A 21,617-nucleotide genomic window follows, 5' to 3' on the forward strand; every position below is an offset into this window, starting at 1 on the left:
GGTGTTTTGCAAACCTTGCTTTACGCGCATTTATTTATTCCTTAACGCGTTAGAAACTAGTGTCAGTGTACTACAAAAGCATCAACTGGACTGCTCTTACATTTTTTAGGTAGCCCGTGCAACGCCGGGCACGCAGCTAGTAAATTTTATAAAATATGACCAAAAAGTCTAAAAATAAGAAACTGAAGGATTATTTTTAGGATAGTTATTTGTCATTTGTAACATTAACATAAAAATTAATAAAATATTAGCTTGTGAAGATTTTTACAACAAGATTAGAAACGATAAAAGTTCTGGCCAATTGAAAATACATGAAAATATATTTCAATTTTTTTTCCTCATTCATATAGTTTCTACTTAAGTAAGAAATAAAATTTAAATTTATTTGCTTGTTTTATGGGTTTTCCCCTCTGGTTTCGGTTTTTAGTTAGTAACCATTTATTCACAGCATTGAGAAGTAACTACCCACTAAAATAATAATCTAAGAACCAACCAAGAAAATGCACCCTTCTGAACACCTGCGACACTGGGGGGGGGGGGATGCACTTCCGATGTCCCGGTTGAACATTTCAGAAATCTGGCAAGTCAAACTATGAACAAATATATATATATATATATATATATATATATATATATATATATATATATATATATATATACATATATATATATATATATATATATATATATTCTTTAAGGAAGAGAAGAGCAAAGAGTAGAAAAAACTAATAATGAAAAACCTTAAGTAAAAACCAAAAAAAAAAAGAGAGAGTAGAGCAGTAAATTTCTTGATTTCTGAAAACTGAGTTCATTTCAATCTTCCCATTTTGATAATGTCCCCTTATATTGCTAGATTCCGTACCATATTTGGATTTAGGATTCTTTCCGATCTAAAAATAGAATTCGCCTGAACATCAAAAGATGAAACAAATTCAGTTTTAGTATATTTTTTAACAATTCCAAATCCCTCCAAATCCGGTCGTCTAATAATATTCGGCCATCTTTCCCTGTAGCAAATATTTTGCGTAGTGCCACTAATTCGAATTCCATAAAAATCTGAAATTTTATCTCGGTAAGTTATCCCTTAATTCCTTCAGAGAACTCATAGTAGAAATATTTGGAATTTTTGCGTGGGCGTCAGCTCGGGTTTTATTGCAGTCCTTTTTATTTATTGACTTGCCTTTTAATGTGGCTGTCGTTTTTTCCTGGATACCACCACCTACGATTTTCTTGGAATTAAGAGGCTTTGAAACGAACCTTAATTGATTGAGTATGAGATTGAATTTATACGGGGATTAGAAAACTCCCAAGTTGCTGATATAAAAGAATTTTAGGAAAGAATTGAAAGAATGGTGACGAGAGAAATAGAATTCTTTCCGGTCAACTTCGATGAAATTAAATATAGTATACGTATATGTCTATATAGTCTAGCCACAAGTTCTTTGTAAAATTCAAATTCTTCGACTTTAATTACGTCATGAACCAAACCTCTATTTTTTTTATTGATGTGAATTGAAAATTATAATAATTGAAAAAGATTGAAACTTCAGATTAATAAACATAAAAATTATGACAGTGATAAATTTTTGGGTTTGTTTTCGGTGATAGTTTCTTATATTATTAGTTTTAAAAAATGAAACCATTCAAATTAAATTAATAGTGAAAAAGAGAAAATATTTTATTGGGGAAGCAGAAAAACAATGGAGGTTTAAGTAGCATTTAAGTAGACTTTTTTGGTGCAAAATTTGAAAATAAATAGATAAATTATCAAAGGAATTTTAGAAGTCTAGTAGTTTGAGATTCTTTTAATTATTGAAATATTTTCATGAGTATTAGGTGGGGAAAATATTGGCAATGGAAGAGAGCTATATTTTAGAATTGAACCGTATGATTTGAATTCTGGAAATCATAAAAATAAATTTTTGCAATAGAATGCATAACCTCCCCTCAGCAAGGTTTATTAGATGGTACAATAGAACCAATCACATTTTTTTTTTCAATATCGTCTGCTTAAAATTAATTTTAATAACACCTATGTTAAACTTGCAGAAGGAAATGAGTTCATATATCCTTATCAGAACTTTTTTTAGAATATTCCATCCAATCAACTCGTGAAAAGTAATATTACATTTTGCAACTCTTTGTGCATTGTTTTCTAAAGTTTGTAATCTAAATATTCTCAGCGTTTTTTTTTTCAGATTCAATCTTGCATTAGGTAGTTCACAAACGTACGTAGTTTTCCTTTTTATTTCTCTTCATCTTTGGCAAGGAAAATAAGTTTCTCAGCTATCACCTCAATGGCTATCACCGATGGCATATTGCCATTTCCACTTTTCTTTTTCACTCAATATTGATAATGACGTCAGTTCGCCTCGGTCCCGACCTATGCCATTAAAAGTGAACGTTGGGCAAATGCGCATGCTCCGTATCCTGTGAAGTTTTCATGTGACGTCAACAGTTCCCTTTCGGAAAAGAGAGAAAACAATTGTTAATTGTTTATAAATATTTCATGGGCAGGTCTTAAATCGGGACTTTTGTTCTTCGTGACATCAATGGAAACGAGGTTAAAAGCGTAGGTTTGTTAAAAATAATTAATTTTTCTTTTTGATAAATTGATCGGCTTGGTTAAAGTTGAAATTAGCGTAAGTATTCATTGTATCAATTTTTCCTCCAAGGAATTTGTTTAAAATTCATGCATATAAATATTTTACTTTCAAAAATGATCGTTAAATTTTTTGTTCCGAACTTTTCACATGTCTTTTTTTTTCCAATTCATTCTCTGAGTACATTGTTTGCTTGTTAAAAAAAAAAAGGTAGTATGGTGTTTTGTGCTTCTTGGAAACTGCCACAGTCCGACAAAAATTCAAAAGTCTTAGGCTTAGAGAAATTTTTATGCACCAGACAGATATTTTTTCAGAGTTTAAAGGAAAATTCAGTGTGATATAACTTGCCCACACATCATTTCGCAATGGAAAACTTAACTACTCCTTAATTTAGAAAAAAAAAAAAAAGGTAAGTTCTTTTTTTTTTTTAAACGATAGGAAAAGATGGGAAACTGAAAACAAATGGCGGGGGGGGGGGGGACCTTCTTGCTATTCGAAAAACACATTTCTTCGGAAATTTCATATAATGAATGAAAAATAAATAAAAATTGTAATAAAATTAATTTAAATAAATAATAACGATAACAATGAAATAAATTAATAATAATAAATAAATAAATAAATAATAAAATAAATTAATAATAACAAAAAACAAATGAATAAAAAACGTCAATGAAATGTTTATTGCTCAGTTTATCACTTTTTGAAGGATAAATATATTCAGCTGTATACATGTTGGCGCTATTCAGTTTATTTGTAAATCAACCACTTCCTGAACATAATTGGTGATTAAACAACTGAATTTTAAATTAAATTTCAAATTACTAGCTCGTTTATTACTTTTTTTACATCCAGTTTACACATGCGTCTTACGTTAATAATATGTTGCCTCCGTAAAAAAGCAGAAAATGTTGATGATTACAAAATATTTTTTACAATGGTCATCACATCATGAATAGTCGCCAAGGTCCTGGTGCCCCCGGATTTTCCGGACTCTAATTTGTACTCATAGTTACAAAAAGGAAAATAATTAATTAGTGATGAAAAACTTTAAAAGAGGTATACAGTTCTAAGTCGATACATTCTTAGTCCCCTTTTTTTCCATGCGTCGTATTTTCCGTTTTCAAACATTCATTGAAGTATTGTCAAAAAACTTCATCTACAGTATCTCATGTTTGGGAACAAATATCACATCATTTGGAGTTTTGAAAACAATAGAAAGAGTTTTAAAAAATGCGATAATTTAAAAAGTATACTCATAATAAATAGTCGCCAAGGTCCCCCCCCCCCCCTGGTGTCCCGGATTTTCCGGACTCTAATTTGTACTAATAGTTACAAATAAGAAAAATAATTAATTAGTAATGCAAAACTTTAAAAGAGGAGTTCTAAGTCGATACATTCTTGGTCCCTTTTTTTCCATGCGTCGTATTTGCCGTTTTCGTACATTCATTGAAGTATTGTCAAAAAACTACATCTACAGTATTCATGCTAGGGAACAAATACAAGGGTTGAATTTTTTTTTTCTCCCTTAATCTTTCCACTAATTACAACGCTGAAATCTGTGGCCTTTTTCATATCAAATTTCTGTAGTTATTTGCGTCTCTCATATATTATGTCAAGTATTTTGTAGTTACTTTTTACCTCGTTAAAGATCATTTCTTCACATTTTGTTGTTCATTTATTTACATTTTTTTTTTAAATGTAAAATTGAATATTTTATTCAACTTCCTTCTCCTATTTTTTATTGTCTCCTTATTTGATAGTGATATGAAATAATTTATGAACGTTAATGGTTATAAACAATTATGTTTAAAATTGAAAAGAAAAAACGAACATGCAAAACAAAAAGCTACTTTTATTATTGTAATCAAAATAATAACAAGTGTTTGCATTAACAATAATTTATTTACTGTTCATCTTTAATTGTTATTCTTTTTACTTGTTTTACAACATAAGTTTTTAGCTCCCCCCCCCCTCTCAATTTCTCTCTTCCTCTTGAAGAAGTTGAAAAGAAATGGATTGAAAAAAAAGTGTTTATAATTTTAGAATAATTTAGATGTGTGATAATTTCAGTGGGTTCAGTTGGCATTTCAGAATAAATTGTGTTCGAATGGGGGAAATAATCACAACGTGGAACACGCCTCATTGGCGAAAATAGTTCCGATTGCTGAAATAGCTGTAGGGCCAAGGTTTTTGAAAACTCGCCACTACTTTGCCGTAACTCTGTTCAGAAGTCGTAACATTCGGAGTGTGAAGTTATGTTCTAAACTGACAACCAGGCTGCACCAGAAGTCAGGCCCATCTTTTAGGGGGGGGGGGTCAGGAAGGGACAGTTGATGCCCCTCTAGCTTTAGGGAAATTAATGTTTTAACTTAAATGTGGGAGTGGTTTTGGTTGTTTTTCTGTTTAATTTGCATTGAGTATACACAAGGGTCATTCAAAAAAACTTTTTTTTCTGCTAGAGTCCACAGGACACCCCCCACCACCTTTTTTTTATATTTACTAATGGTATTATGCTGTAAAAGTTTTAGCTTCTTACTCAAATTTTAAGAGGGTGCTCAATGACCCCTCACTTTAACATTAGCCCAAAGCATAGAAAATGCCAAACATTTAGAAACATTTAATTTCCCCTACTGGTTTTTTTTTTTTTTTTTTGTAAATAATTATTTTATCGCAATGTATATGCATGTCATATTACTCGTGTATATTATAATACGTAGCATTGTTTTTTCAGTTCAATGTACTCTTTTCACCCCCCCCCCCCCGAAGGGGGTTGAGCATCCTCTTTCAGTTGAAATAGGGAGCTAAAATTTTTCCGATATATTACTATCCACAAGTGTAAAAATATTGAGGGGTGTACTGTTATCTAGGAGAAACTTTTTTTTTTTTACATGTATATTTGAACCACCCTAGTATACCCCTTTGACACCACCCCCCCCCCCCTGGAAAATGTCGAAATGACGGCTGCCTGCCAGAAATCTAAGACCCATAATGAAACTGGGAGATAATTTGCTACATTGTAATGTTTCGTACGACGAGTAGATATTTTGAATCACCCTGCGCTACTTTTATCTGCTGGAATAACAAACGAGCGCGAGATAAAAGAATGGAGGAGAGAAACTGGCCAACTAAAAAGCGCATTCATTCCCCCTTCGCCTACAAAATGGAAGGTAGGCTTTCTTTCCTTGGCTCCGGCGGCCTTGATCCACCCACGTCATTCCATTCCTGACAGGGAAGTAGGCCATTCCTGGGATTCTGAGACCCACTCTTGGCCGCCTAATCGCTTTCGAAAGTTGATTGCTAAAGGGAAACAACTCTTGTTTCGTTTCGGCCACGTTTTCCACTGAGACGCTTTCAGATTGGAAAAATCTGAAGAAATGTAGCTATTTAGTAATTGCAGTTGCAGGGCCTCCACGTAATCGAATCTCTACTACGACTGACCTTTTTATGCATTTATTCCTTTTTCAGTATCGTTTTATTAGAAAATATAGTTTTTAGTAATGAAAAAAAAATTAATTTGAATTTTGACATCTTGAATTCAAATTATGTTTTTCGCAATCACGAGTGTGTGTGTATGTAGGCGTGTGTGCTTGTGTGGGGGGTATGTGTGTTTGTGTGTAGGGGGTATGTATATGTGTGTAGACATGTGTGTTTGTGTCTGTGTGCATGCATGAATATGTGGGTAGTTGTGTGTATGTGTGTGCGTGTGTGTATGTGTAGGTGTCTGTATGTATGCGTGTGTGTATGTGTTTGTGTGTGTATGTGTGTAGGTGTATGTGTGTATGTGTTTGTGTGTGTGTATGTATGCGTTTAAGTGTAGGATATTGACGCAACCTGGAGATGGCTTTCGCTATAGGAGCAGCATCGTGAGGAGCCGGTCGACGGTGATGCTGCAGAGGGTGCTGGCGGGTAAATAAAATGATAGCACATTAAAACAGTCAAATGAAAGCAATAAGCAATCGTAATTGCTCAAAAAAAAAAAAAATCATAACCATTAAAACAAAAATGATGCTTCAAAAGCTAGTAACAATGATTGCAAAAACTGTAATTTGTAAGAGGGAATCGTGAAGGAGAAGGGTGGCGTTTGAGTTAAGTTTATGGTTGCTGTTATGAAAAGAAAATGGCTCATTTTGTTTTCAAACATATTTTTTCACATTTTATACTTGTTTTCAAAAAGAACATAAATTACATTCTTTGCTTTCATTTGCAAAAAATAATAATAATAAATTAAAAAAAATAACTAAAGGGTAGTTTTCAAACTGTAAAGCGAATCCTCTTCGCAATGAATAAGCAAAGCAGTAAATATGAAAAAACTTTCATTCCTAAAACGAAAATTGCCGGTTATATCACAAAATAACAAAATTCTTTTTATATAGTTTTAAATGTCATTCCTAGCAATCACCGGTGAATCACCTTTTAAATGACGTGCGCTCAGAAATAACTGCTTTTGCGAAGCGGAAAAGAATAATAATAAGTTGCAGACGATATTGTATTGAAATTTCAGACCAATCAATAAGCTCAATTTCGTAACTTCTTTTTACGTAACCTTTTCTTTATTTCAAATTGGTCCCATGATCGGAAATAATGAAAAAAGTATCCTGTAACTTTTCTCCACTTGATCTGGTAGTTAGGAGCATAAGTTCCTTTGACCTTTCGCGCCCAGTGAGTGAGTGCCCTTTGGAATTCAAACGACTGAAATTGATCGTCTGCGAGAGAGTTTGTTGAGGCTTGGGGAAAGTTTTCGTTTCAACTCAACTTCTCCAATTTCTCCGCGTCCCGAGCGAAAGTAGCAGGCGTAGGCGGCCAGTAACTTTATTGGGATGGGTGGTACGATTAATTTGCTTTTTGACTTCGTTAGCAAAATAAGATTTCGTGGCCGGATGCATTGATGTGTAAATTGTATCGCTCCATCAATTAAGTTTACTATTTTAATTAAAAAACTGGCATTTGTTGTACGTCAGTGTTCATTATAGTGACAATCAAGTTTGCTCAATGGACTTTAATGTTTTTAAAAGCTGCTGATATTGTGTTTAGCTTAAACAAAATATAGAAGCCGTTTTAAATTAACAGTGAGAAAAGCAACGTTATAAATGCACAAATTGGCAACAAATTGCATGTGTTGCCAATTTGTGCATTTATAACGCTATATTTCGTTACTTTAGTATAAAACGTATTCGCAACTCCACTAAACGGAGCACTGCAGCCACTGTCTAATGGCGGCTGAAAAGGGTAAAACAAACAAATGCCGTAACTTATAACTTGCTTTGAAGCTTAGTGAATGGCTGTAACTTTTAATCGTGTTTGTGGGAAGCTTTCTTTATTATTCTTCTGAAATTACATAGCACCACAAACTGTCTGAAGCCTGTAATTTACCTCAAAGAAACACATGGAATGGAATGTTTTACCTTTTTCGGTAGTGTTGTTAATCACACGCAAGGTAGCGTATTAAAGCTCTGGATGTCCGTATTAGAGATCTTGTCCAACAGTTGTAGACTTTTTTCATTAATTTTAATAATCTCTACTTTTTAAAAATTTCTCTTTTAGTTTTAAAGGGATACTTTCCCCTTTTTTGTTTTTAAGCGTGGAAGTTTTCTTCCAAGTCTTCTTAAAAACATTACTAGATTCAATGTAACTGCTTATTTTAATTTTGAAATGGCTGTGACGTAGTGGACAGTGCAAAATATAGAAATTGTTGGGTCATTTGAAAAAATAAATAAAAAACAATTTTTTTCAGATTCCTCCCCCCCCCCCTCCTCAAGTTGTGATGTTTAATTTAAGAAATAAAAGTAACTGATATATAATTTATATTGCCTGCTACATTTCGGCACAATCTTAAATCTCATTTTCACTCTTAATGGTTTGGAGCTGAGACACGTCCTTCTTCCAAAGAAAAATATATTTTGAACCGTTTATAAATTACTTATGTGCAAACAATTGATTCTTGATTACACACATAGAGAATCCGTAAATATTTTTAAAAAAATGTTTAAAGATTAATTGATGGTCATTGTTAAGCATTGATTGAAAAAATTCCAAAGTTGGACATGAGTTGGAGAATTTTCGTGAGGATGAGTCACAGTTCAAAATTAGAGAAAAAAATATAGTCTCACTATAAACATAGTTTAGCTGTAGAACTTTACCTTTTGCTATGAAATATTTTGCTGATTTTCTTCAAATACAAATGAGTTTTGGCCAAGTCACTGGTTTATTAGAAGCAATCACTGGCCAACAGTCTTCTGCGTCCACTTTAGGGGACACCATTACGTGTCTCTCTATCTCCTATCTACAGGATCTCAATGACACGCATAGCGCCTAGACCGTTCGGCCGATTTTCATGAAATTTGGCACAAAGTTAGTTTGTAGCATGGGAGTGTGCACCTCGAAGCGATTTTTCGAAAATTCGATGTGGTTCTTTTTCTATTCCAATTTTAAGAACGAAATTATCATAAGATGGACGAGTAAATTACGAAATTATCATAAGATGGACGAGTAAATTACGAAATTATCATAACGTGAAACCGTAACATGGGCACAAGCCAATTGGCGAGATACGAAATTATCATAACGTGGAACCGTAACATGGGTACAAGCCAATTGGCGAGAAAATTCACCATGCATTATTTGTAAATATACACTGGAATCAAAAGACCTTTTAATTTTTCTATTACGTGCGGGTACCACTAATATGAAATAAGATGCAAAGAATTATGTAGTGCTTCTAATTTACAATTCAAATGAACTATAAAAGGCGCTGCAGCCTCTGGCTAATGGCGGCAGAAAGAGGTAAAACCGACCCAATGAGACAGCAGCTTTGTCCGCGCGAAATTGAAATGATATAAAAAAATAGTTCTTTAGCTAATTTCTTAAATCACAGTTTAGGTGGTATATTCAAGCTCTAGAACTGGGAATAAATTATCCAGAAAGTAGGAAAGGTATATTAATTTAAAGCATTGCAAATATATTACACCAGTTTTGCGACCAATTGGAATTTTAAAACATTGGAAATATCTTCAATCTCTACTACAAATTTAATTTCTCTCTTTCGATTACAGACAGCTGGTTGAAGGGTCATTGGAAGACAATAATATTGCAGAAGGTTCTAAACTAACTCTTCTTCCAAATGTGGAAACAGGCCTAATGGTAATTATGATTGTGACTTTTATTTACTTATTTCCCTTATGTAAACCATAATATTTTCTTGAAGTTTTCTGACAAATAGTGAGCTTAGTAGTTTCTATATAATAAGAAATTTCATTAAAAATTTTGTTTGAATATTAAAGGTTGCAATAGAGCTTTGAATATATTTTTATAACCTAATGTTTTTAGAATATCTAAAAATAAGCAAAATGGGGAAAAGAAAATGAAATTTTGTAATTTTTAGGGCGAAAAACTAATGAAAACGAGTATTGGTTTTCTCGGACTATATTTGAACCTTATAATTAGTTAAGAATATTTTACACATGAACCAAACGGAGTGTTAGTAAATATTTGATTAAAATTACTTAGAATATACTGTTACGTTTTTTCAAATAACATTTTTCGTACATGGATTTTCAGAGATATACAATTTATTAAAGGAGATACATTCAAAACACTTTTTTAAAAAATTCCCGCCGTCAATTAAATTAAAATAAACAAATTTATTATCACTATGTGTAAACATATCCTTTCTTTAATGCTGCTTGCACTCAAAAAGAAAAAAAAAGAAAATTATAACAACATATTCTTCGCTTAATACAACTCCATCAGCTCATTTTCTGGCGAATATCGTATGTGATATGCAATAGTCTTAAAATACTGCGTCTGACTAAAATTACTAATGGGGCGGTCGTTTCCGAAATTTTAAAAGTTTTTTTTTCTTAAAGAACATGCTTAAAGACATAGAATCTGACCATTTTTTAAATAATTTGTTTGAGTTTAATATTTTTAAAAAATTACTTAAATCGGTCATCTTCCATTGTTTACATTTCTTGCCGATGACATCTCAAATGATGAAATGCCATTCTGTGTTGCCACTCACAGAGCAAAATATTTAATTCGCATCTTTACTCACGTGTATTGGCAACAATATGGTTGATAGCAAGCGTAGAGTGCAATTTTAATTCGCTGCTTAATTATCATAACGTGGAAACGTAGTAGAAAGATGCGGCACAAAGTGCATCATTTGTGACGTCATCAAGACCACGCCTTGTTTGAAAATCGGAAATTTAAAAAAATAATTAAAAAATAACTTTTGGGAAAATGAAAAATTTTTCTGGGTCCATGTTTTTTTTTTTTTGCTTATTCTATCAATTTCAGTGACTAGAAGTACTACTTTTGACTGAAGGAAATAACCCCATTCCACCATTTTGTCGATTTTTTCTTTTTCTCTTTTTGGACATAAACTTTCTGAAGTCATCTAGAATCGTCCTTTCCCTTTCAATGGATTTAAATTGAAAGAATTTAAAATTCGCTTTACTCCCACTCGCTGCAGTCTGCTTTGTCCTGATCACGTGTGGAAATACGTGACCGTGCTGATACTAGAGGGTATCCAGGAAAGGACTCCCTGATTTCTAAAATAAATATCTCGAAAACAAAGGACGATATTGGAATAAAATAAAAGAAAATTTATTGGCAATACGTGACCATGCTGATACTAGAGGGTGTCCAGGAAAGGACTCCCTGATTTCTAAATTAAAGATCTCGAAAACAAAGGACGATATTGGAATAAAATAAACGGTATTTTTATTGTGACACACATAAAAATCATGTACAGAAACTTGGAAATTAGTAACAAAAATCGTCAACAGTGGCTTGCACGCTGTAATTGCAATAGCAAATCCCCATAAATAATGTTGCTTCAGCAATAGTTTTACCTGTCAGAGGTACTTTCATTTACGCTAGAAATTATCGTCCAACCCCTTCGCAGCACTATTTATGGGGACTTGTATTGCAATTACAGCGTGCAGTGCCCCCTGTTGGCAATTTTTGTTACTAGTGTCCAAGCTTCTGTGCATGATTTTTATGGGTTTCACAACAAACATACCGTTCATATTATTCCAATAGAGGCCTTTGTTTTAGAGATTGTATGCAACAACTTTCTCTTAAGAAGAAAATCCCCCCCCCCCCTTTTTTTGGAAAGTTTAATGAATTATTTATTTTTCTGTCATAAAATTGGAAGAAGTTAATCAGGTGAATGATAGTAGAGTTTTTTTTTTCTGACTGAAACATGCAACTTGCATCAAACTTGAGTTTCAAATAATCTAATTACTAATTAAAAGATTTCTTTTCATATCTTTCAAAACATAAAAAACTTATGTTTGCATTTAACAAAAAATAAACATTCTTTTTTTTTTAATTCCTTACAGACACAAAATCCAGAGCAATGTGTTATGCAAGCTTTGGAAACTTTAAATGAATCACAAGTAAGTATTTTTTTAAAAATTGTTATTTCTTGGCTTTGTAAATGAAATTTAGTTTTCATTTGAGCATTAAAAATTAGATAACCAGATGCGTACCTTAAGTATGAAGATAATTTCATTGAAACAGCCATTGAAGGAAATTCAAATGAACGCTTTCAGGCTTAATTATGTATTAAGATGATTATACTTTCCTATTGCATTCTACATAAGTGTCTTTATCCCAAATATACAGGGTGATCAGCAAATAAGCCCTGATTTCAAAATTAAATATCTCTACAACAAAGATCGATGGAATTATGCGGTAAATTGTACGTTTATTAGCGAAACTGTAAAAATAGTGCACAAAAAGTTAGAAAATTTAGTTACGAGAATCGTCAACAGATGGCGCTCTTCGGTGAGTAGGACTCTGGAGGGGGAAAAAAACAATAAAGTGAAGCAGGCTTTGCAATCAGAATACAATTTTTTTTCAAAGTGTTCACCGTTCGAAGTAATGACGCTGCGTAGTAAACTAACAATGAAATTTGACATGACGTCTTGCAATATCTCAACAGTAATGGAATCATATGCAACACCAATCAACGATTCAAGCTCATCTAGAGTAGCGGGATTGTTTTCACGGAGACTGTCCTTCAATTCGCCCCACAGAAAGAAGTCACAGGGAGTCAGATCGGGAGAATATGGAGGCCAATCTATTCCTGTGTCAGCAAAACCAGTTGATAACAGGTCAATCCCCCAGCGCTAGTTGATTGCTGACAAATTGTTCCAAAAGTTTAACGTAACGTTTAGTAGAACATTAAATCGGTTTTGAAAACTGCGACGTGTTGCCTTAGGAGTGTTGTAATCGGTGGAATTCCAGTACTAAAATCACACGTTATTCAATGGAATACATTATTTTACTTTCTACGGTAGCCTCTTTTCCCTATCCAACAGTCATACTGATCGCTTTATACTTCAAAGCCCATTTTAAAGGCTCTTGATAGGTCATTGTGAGTCGCAATCTGTTGCCGATTTTCGTAACTAAATTTTCTAAACTTTTGTGCACGATTTTTACTGTTTTGCTAATTAACGCACAGTTTACCGTATAATTCGATCGATCTTGGTTGTAGAGATATTTAATTTTGAAATCAAGGCTTATTCGCTGATCACCTTGTACAAAGGACAGAGCAATAATCCTGGTTGAAACTAGCTTTTTTTTTTCAAAATTAACTATTTATTTTATCTACCAGTTTGTTGGCACTCTCAGCTTCAATGACATGACACCTGCCTAACTTGGTTATTCACCTATTTAGACTCGAGAGTTCATATAAGAACGAAACTGCAGTCTATGGATGGGATAACCATCAGGGGGTCTGGCGTATTGCGTGTAGTTCTTAGGGGCAGTAAATTTGATGTGGGATCATATTGCATTTCAGATATCAAGTTTCTTTATTTTTAACATTTTTTTTTTTTTTTTTCACTTTTACGCCTTCATATACCTTGAACCAATTTTTGCTTAAAATCTTGCTGCATGGAGATTAAAAATGTTTAATTTCTCTTGCAGGTTGATAACTTCCTAGCTGGAAGGTCACCTCTAAACTTGACGATGAGGCTCGGGGACCACATGATGTTTATCCAGCTACAACTATCCACTGTTTCCACAGCCCCCCACAGCAGCAGTCCTGCCACCACGTCTTCCCCTCCCACACCCCCAACGACGCCCACTTCCACCAGCCATCCAGATTCCCCATCTCCATTCAGCGCCCCTCCAGTGTCGGTCGTCTCTTCGTCCATCACCTCCATGCCGTCTCCTCCTCCATCACCCAAGTGCACCAGTCCATCCGATCCAAAAGTTCCAGCCGAGTCCTCGAACTCGATCAGCAATAAGGTGTTCACGGAAGCCACCCGCAACCTGACTCAGACGCTGAAGCAGTTGTCTTCGTCGGCTCTTACCAAAAAGATGAACGAAAGCTGTGATGTAAGTCTGGCAATACTGTGCTTTGCAAGTACAGTGGACGCCGGTTAACTGAATCAACCGCTTTATTGAATCAAATCGTCAGAAACAAAACTAAATCCAGCTTTATTGAATTTGCCGCTGTTGCCAGCTTTATTGAATCAGCCGTTTTGTGGAATCAACAATTAAAATATTTAGAACAAACCTGATCCATATAAGCGGCGGCCACTGTATCAAGTATCATTTACTGAGCCTGTGGTGGTCTGATTGGTAGGGCGTCAGACTCATAACCTGGTCCAGGGTTCGATCCCAGCCGGTAAAAAATCCTCTGTGCTCATTAATGGTGACTGACTGGGACATGGTAAATTTGTCGTGGTTAAAGTCCTCCAAGTGAATCAATACCCCTTGGGATGCTGGACAAGGGATTGTTTGGCTTTTGCTCTGGATCAAAAAATCAGAGCTGTCTTCTCTGCCCTATCAAACCGGGTAAATCCCAATAGTGGAAGGCACGGGGGAACCCTGGAGTGTGAAGTATCATTTAGGTTAGGACCGCAGCGTCCTATGAGAGCTACCGGTTAACTGGTTGCTACCGATGTCATTCTATTAGCCTCACTGGCTGACCACAATTTAAACTAGTTGATTGGTTCATTGAACCATGTGACATTTTTGACCAATAATAAGTTTTTCACCTGCGTGATATTCGTTCTGCGCCATGTCTGTGCAAGTAACCGGTGATCAGACGAAAGCGTTTGATGAAGCATTGGTTGATGAATAGTAACTTTTGACGTCATTAGTTGTCATGTGATGAACCGACGGATCGCTACCGGTTGAGGTTGGCGAACGCAGCCTATCTATTCGAATGGTACAGTGTGGGGCAGAGCAATTCACTTATATGGTTATTCAATAAAAAAATACATGCAGAGATTACTAATTTATTCTTGAACAACAATTACAAGTTTTACTCTTTAAACATCGCAAGGGACAATAAACATTTATGTTTACCCAGTTTTAAAGATTCTGTCAGGCAGATGACGTCTATTGTTTTTTTATGCGCTGCGTCAGTCGGTTTTGAACTCTCTCCAGCATCGTCACAGGTATGTTGGAAGCAGCTTGACGGACAAATGTTGTTCTTCAAATGGTTGAGGGTCCTAAGACGATCGTTCTGGACCAATGACTTGAGATAGTCCCACAAAAGTAGTCGCAGAGAGACTCCATGGGGGACAATATGGAAACGAGAATTAAGTATTTCTCGTTCACTTGCCCGTTGTCGGACTTTCTGAACCATCTTTCTTTTTGCACTGATGGAGGGGTTTGCTTTTATAACCTCGAAGCAGCTGTTTGCAGAATTTTTTTTTTTTTTTTTAATTGTTTTTATTTGTCCATGTGTACACGTTGTCGTAATTTTACTCATTTCATTGTACAAAGTTTCTGGCTGCTTTTTTACATATGTGTTTCATTGTCAATACTCACTGGGAAAACAGTGAAAAAAAGCCGCGATTCGATTTTTTTTTTCGTTTGTGTGAATTTATTTTTTTCTAGATCCACTTTTAAAATACCTATTTCAGTTTCAAATATTTTTCCATTTGAAAGAAATTAATTTCTGTGTTTGTTTATTTTAAAACTGTAATTGAAGTTTCGTGTCTCACTATTATACCCACACTTCCCCTAAAGTCTTTTGAGAAGTCAGTTTTTACTTAGCATTCCAAATGAAAATCATTTGATGCTTTATATCACATTTGACGATAGGAAAGAAAAATGCCTAATATGAACCTTTATACATTATTTAAGTTTTATTTTCTTATTTATATCTTTTTAATTCTAAATTGTTTCGAAAATAGTTTTCAGGTTTTTAGTGCATTCAATGTGAATATTAATCCAACTACTTTGCTTTGGTCTGTGGTGTCTTACTGGCTCTCTTGCAAAAATAAAAACTACTGTGTTTATTGCAGTTTTTAAAAAAAATCATCTGTTTCGTTGAGAATCTTTTTAATATTTGATATTAGAAGTTCATGTTACGTCATGAGTGCTCTTAAAACTGTGAACTAAACATTTATTTATTTTGATATTTTTTGTGGCATTGACTTATCTTTATTTGTATTTAGGGCCGCTGCTGTGTGGCACGTCGGCAAGGTGGTGCTGTAATCGAAAGCATGTTCCATCATGGCCGAGGAGTCTTTTCAGGGACATTTTCTGGTAAGATTTTTAGAAATGTATGAATAGGTTTTGTTAGAAATTTCTTCTCTTGGAATAGTTTTTCTTTTAGTCCCAGAACAAATTTGCAACTAACAATTTTATTGTACCTCTGTTCTATGTAAAAAAGTTATTTTAAAACTTTTTATTAACTTTTCTTAAAACTGATTATTAAGATTAATATCAATACATTTAAAAATACTGTCCGTTCTCAAAAGCAAAGACCACCACTCAGGACAGATTCCATTACAAAAAGGGGCGATAGGTTGAGGATGGGCACTTTTCGCTCGCACTTGCTGTCTCTGTCTTTTTCGATGCTAGCATTGGAAGAATGCTGAGCACGTTATCCCGCATCTTTTACTTCCGGATTTCCCTCCCTATTTTGTTAAAATCATAGCAGAGCTCACGCATGCGCAAATTGGCGCCAGGTCTCAGCTAAGGAAAACAAACAGTACTATATCTTTAAAATGTTTCTCCAGTGTAAATATTTGACTAAACTAAAGCATTACACCAATGTATGCGCCACAATACAGCATAATTTCGTAATTCACAGGCAGTCCGTTTATCATTACTTCTACCGTAGAGAAACGTTTCCAGTGTTCATTAGAGATTGAAAGCAGCAGATTGTATAAAGAAGAAAAAAAGTATTATGCTTTCCTCCAGCACTGTATTGCTATTGATATCTGTTAAAAATGATGATAATTTTCATGTTGCTTCACATCATGATTTTCGTAATTTTGATGATGGTTTTCATGAAATCAAAGGCCACAAATTGTAGAATTCAAAAAAAAAAAAAAAAAGTGAGTTATAGAAGTCCTTCATCTAGCAAGGTCTTATGCTAACTTTCAAAAATGATGTTGATGATTTTCATGTTGCTCTCTGATAATTTTCATGATTACAGAGATGATTTTCATGAAATCAGAAGCTGGACTGTTTGATTTCTAAAGAACATGTTTTCAGCGTTCATTAGAAATCAAAAGCACCAAATTGATAAAGTTGGAAGGGGGGGGGGCGAGAAGTTATTGGCCATCCCTCATCCAGCAGTGTATTGTTAACTGCTGAAAACGATGATGATGATTAATACAGTAATTGAATCAATCATAGCTTTCAGAACCCTTGGTGAGGATTCTAGGGATTCAGTTCTTTCCATAGACAGCTTGGGAAGATCAGAACCCCTAGAATAAGTTATAATAATATAATAATTATTAATTAATACAGATGAATAAAAACAAACTTAGGAACTAACCTTTGATCAATTGATTAAGCATCTAACTTTTGACCTTGCTTTCACCTTCAGGTACACTAAGTCCTCTGTTGCAAGACAAGAACGGTCGCCCCCGCCGCAACATTTGCACAGTCATTCACATTCTAAACGATCTGCTCGGGGCTTCGTCTCATTGCAACCCCTCTGCTCAGTGCCTCTGCTCAACAAATACTCCCGCTGCTCAGTCAAAGCTCTCGAAGACTGCCATTCCTAGCAAAGTCAAAGGTGAGTTAAGTACTATCGTGGATTGTCGTTCATAAAAATCTTTTGTTAAAGGTTACAGGAGCGGTAAATCTTAAAAGCAAATTTTTTAACATTCTGTTTTGATCACACTGTAAAAACAATTCAGGAACGTTCCTGGAAAATAATGGGCAGCTTATGTGCCCAATTTCCGCCAGTAACATATCTTGAAAAAACCAGGAACGCTCTCCGCTAAATGTCAGTAACCTTTCTGAAATTATCCTTGAAACTCTCTGAAGAATTTGGAAGTCTCCCCGGTTACAGCCATGGGAACCTTCAAAAATTAGGTAGGCTTAATACATTTACTTGTAACCTTCCTGATTTACCAAGAAAGCACCAGAAGCAACGATTGCCCAAGTTAGAACAGAACTGCAAGTAAGAGCTCTCCATCGACTTATTTGCTCCCATTGAGAGCGTAGTCAATCTGGATGGGCTTCAATCGACTTACAGTCAATAACACTAAATAAACACTCTCAATCAATCTTTAAGCTGGTAGCTGAAAATATTTCTCACAACAGTGAATAGTTTGCATTCGTACAACTTGTAGCAATTCAGGAAACTTGATTGTAAAATACTTGTTTCTACGCGGATAGCAGATGAAAACCTCAGAAATCCTGAAACGTTCCACGGAAGTAATCAGTAACGTTTCGGATTTTTTTTTACAGTGCACTGGTTGCTCGTTTGAAGTGGAACAATATCCGTTCAGGAAAAATTTTAATCTTAGAGCCGAATTAACAGCTTTAACTATGAGGATATCAATAGATTTCTTTTTAATTGAAACCATTTTTCATTACGCTGACCTCGACTCTATATTATTTTTTTAACGAAATTCTAAAATATATCGTTCGATTTTCTAGCACCACCCCTAATTTGCATATGCAACAGTTTAGTTAATTGGAAAGGCAACTTATTGAAACGATTCCAGAATTTTTTTTTTATGAATTTAAAATATATTTCAACTAAAATACATTTTAAAATCAATAAAAACTAAACGGGCAGCTCTGATTTTTCAAATATACCGGTCATTTTGGCGATCTTTTACTGACTGGGTTTTCTTTTATACCTTTCAAAATGCCTATAGCGCCATCTGTCGAGGAATATTGTAACTAATTTTGAAAGTTTATCTGTCTGAAAATTTACTGTTGTACTAAGCATAATGCAACAAACGGTATATTTCTATTGCTGCCCGTTTAGTTTGTATTGATTTTTTTTCAAATGTATCAGTCATTTTTGGAACACCCTGTCTAAAAAAAAAGTCAGGCAGTTTAACAACCACTCGTTTATTTTTCAGATGAAGACTGCAAACAAGATGAAGACAAAGTGCTTAGAGAAAAGGTCCAACATATCCAAACGATGCTGAAGGAGCGACGACAAAACCGGAGAGTTCGCAGGGAAGAAAGATCTTCCCCTTATTCCTCCGACAGCAAAGTGGTCGATCGAAAAACTCTCACCCACCCCACGAGTAGCTTCGACAGCAACGGGCTGTTCTGTTCCACACTCAGTTCTGACTGCAGTGACCAGAAGTGCATGGACTACAGCTCTGAAACAGCTGTTGCATGACTTTCCCCAACACACTGCCCATAGAGTTGGTTATAAATCAGTATTTTCTATTTTGTCCTGATTTGATCAGGACTCTGTTTGCCATGCTTGTTGAATAGCGTGGGTATTTCTTTTCTTTAATCGTGGTACTTGGTAGTATCACTGTGACCATATATGTTTGAGTATTCTTCAAGGCTGTTAACGAATGTAACGTTTAGGTTTGTTCCCAGTCTGTTACCATATTTAGAAGTATGTGATACAGTTCTCGTCATGATAGTTGCAGTAGATAAGCCAGAAGGAAGGATAAATATTCACCACTGCTGAAGTTGTTTATTTTTGATTTGTTTAGGTTTTATTATTTATGAACTGTTAGAATACAGTTTTTCAAGAAAATATTTTTTTTAGAGCTGAGGCCGTCTGAAGCAAAGGGGTGTATGCAGACATTTTTAAGTTTTGAGTAGAACGTATGCAAAGCTGAAAACCTAGGTAGGCTTGCATTGAAAAGCTTTTTTAAGTCATGCTTTATAACAGCGGTTGGCAAACCCTCGATCTCAAATTGATTTTTAGTCGATAGTGCCAATATTTTATATCTTGCTAAACATTGTTATCTGAAACCATTAATAAAAATTATTTTCTGGAACAAAATTAGGTTTAACATCTAAAGCAAAAGTTATTTGAAAAACTTTTTATCGTCACTATTTTATCAATTTTGAAACTGCAGTACTCGGCTGGAATGACTGAGCTGGCGGTGTATTTCATGTATTTCTGCCTTAGGCCTGGCTATAGGGCGGTAACATACTGAAAATATACTTCTGTCTGAAAATATTTGGATGTGCGTTAACAGTGCTCACATAACATTGTTTTAGCAATTATTTAAGTACTGAAGCCTTTTAATCAGAGTTAGCCTACAATTTGAAGTCAGCATAGTCTCAACTTTACCATGTACACTACACAATCGTTTTATTTATTATTATTATTATTATTATTATTTTCAAATACACCAGCAAAGTTGATTTTTATGTTCACTAACCTGGAAAGTAAATCTTCAGTCTTGGTTTTCAGAATGCTGTTGTATAGCATCACCTAACAGGGCAATTGATACAATATCTTGCTCCAAAACAGTGAAGAGTTCTTTCTATCACTCGTACTAGTTAAAGCTGTAGTTAGTAGATTAAGTAGCGACTCGTCCGCCATCTTGGGGTTAAATACCGCTTTCTTCCTGTGTCTGCTATAATGAAGTACTGTTTGACCACGGATTGTATGTAATTCGGCAATCTGCCAAGTAAAGACGATTCCATCTGAATGAATGTAGCAGGGGAGAAGAGAAAATAAGGATGGGATTTTTATGCACGCGTTTTATAATGTCACTAATGCCTTATTCATTTATTGCATTCTCAAAACTAAAATAGGGGAAACAAAAATAGTTACCATGGAAACAACAAAAAGAAAATAAAATATTTTCATTTCGTTCAGGAACGTAAAAGCAAAATGGTAAGATCAAAACTTCGTTGTGAATAAATAAATCAATTAATTATTGCCGTAAGAACATGGATCGAATATACTTTAGATTTAAAATATGCTGCTGTGAGCAAATTTTGATTTTTACAAAACTAAGGCTAAATAATAGAGAAGCAAAAGTGCACATCTGAAACAAACCAACTAACAGCCCTATAAGCTAATACATAACGTCCATTTCCGCCTATAAACCGGATATTAGCCTTTCCATGTAATAGATGGTCAGACAGTAACGTGCTTTGCTTCTTGAATTTGGTGCTTCTTTACTGTGGATTAACATGGAGTTAATAAGAAACTACAGTTTAGAGGCAAAACGTGCTACTTCACCATAGCAGACATAGGAAGAAAGCGGCGTTTAACCCCAAGATGGCGGACGAGTCGCTACTGTATATTCTACAACTCAGATCTTCAGTACTAGACATCCTCATTTTTTTATTTTCCGCTTACATCCCTTTGCTTCTCCCTGCATTAATTTAAGTTAAGTTAAATTCTCCGAGAGTAATAAATTAATAGCCTTTTTTAGTTATTAATTTATGTTTGTAAAAGAAAGAATTTAATTACACTGAAAAAAGCAGTTTCAACGACCACTTTTACAGTTTGTGGCACAGATTGAAGTTATTGCTATATGAATATTTTTCGGAGCAGTAAAGTGATTCTGGATATGGAGAGGAATTTTTGTTAGTTACAATGTAACTGCAATAGTATTAAATGTAATTAAATACTATATTTTGCATCGAAGTGAAAATGATGTGGACTAATGTGGTGATGTTTCTAAATGTGAATCTACACTCATTCGTAATTTTTGTTGCAATTACATATCATAATTTATAATTTAGTTTCTATAATGCTTTGAACTTTGTTTGAAAAATAAAAAGCCTATTTATTATAAAAAATGTAATTAATATGTGTTAAGGTTTTGATATATTTTATGTAAA

At 34.4% G+C, this 21,617-nt stretch overlaps 1 protein-coding gene across 1 annotated transcript in view; it reads left to right on the plus strand.

Moving 5' to 3' along the window:
* Positions 1-19,441, plus strand: part of LOC129227804 (midnolin homolog) — a 50,566-nt gene extending 31,125 nt beyond the window's left edge. The window contains exons 2-7 of the mRNA XM_054862414.1: positions 9,656-9,743; positions 11,951-12,007; positions 13,545-13,958; positions 16,037-16,127; positions 17,422-17,613; positions 18,920-19,441. Of these exons, the coding sequence (XP_054718389.1) occupies positions 9,656-9,743; positions 11,951-12,007; positions 13,545-13,958; positions 16,037-16,127; positions 17,422-17,613; positions 18,920-19,188 (1,111 nt within the window). The 3' untranslated portion in view covers positions 19,189-19,441. The remainder of the gene's footprint in view (positions 1-9,655; positions 9,744-11,950; positions 12,008-13,544; positions 13,959-16,036; positions 16,128-17,421; positions 17,614-18,919) is intronic.
* Positions 19,442-21,617: the final 2,176 nt, after the last annotated feature.

Source organism: Uloborus diversus, chromosome 8 (assembly GCF_026930045.1).
Source record: "Uloborus diversus isolate 005 chromosome 8, Udiv.v.3.1, whole genome shotgun sequence".
NCBI classification, from domain to species: Eukaryota; Metazoa; Arthropoda; class Arachnida; order Araneae; family Uloboridae; genus Uloborus; species Uloborus diversus.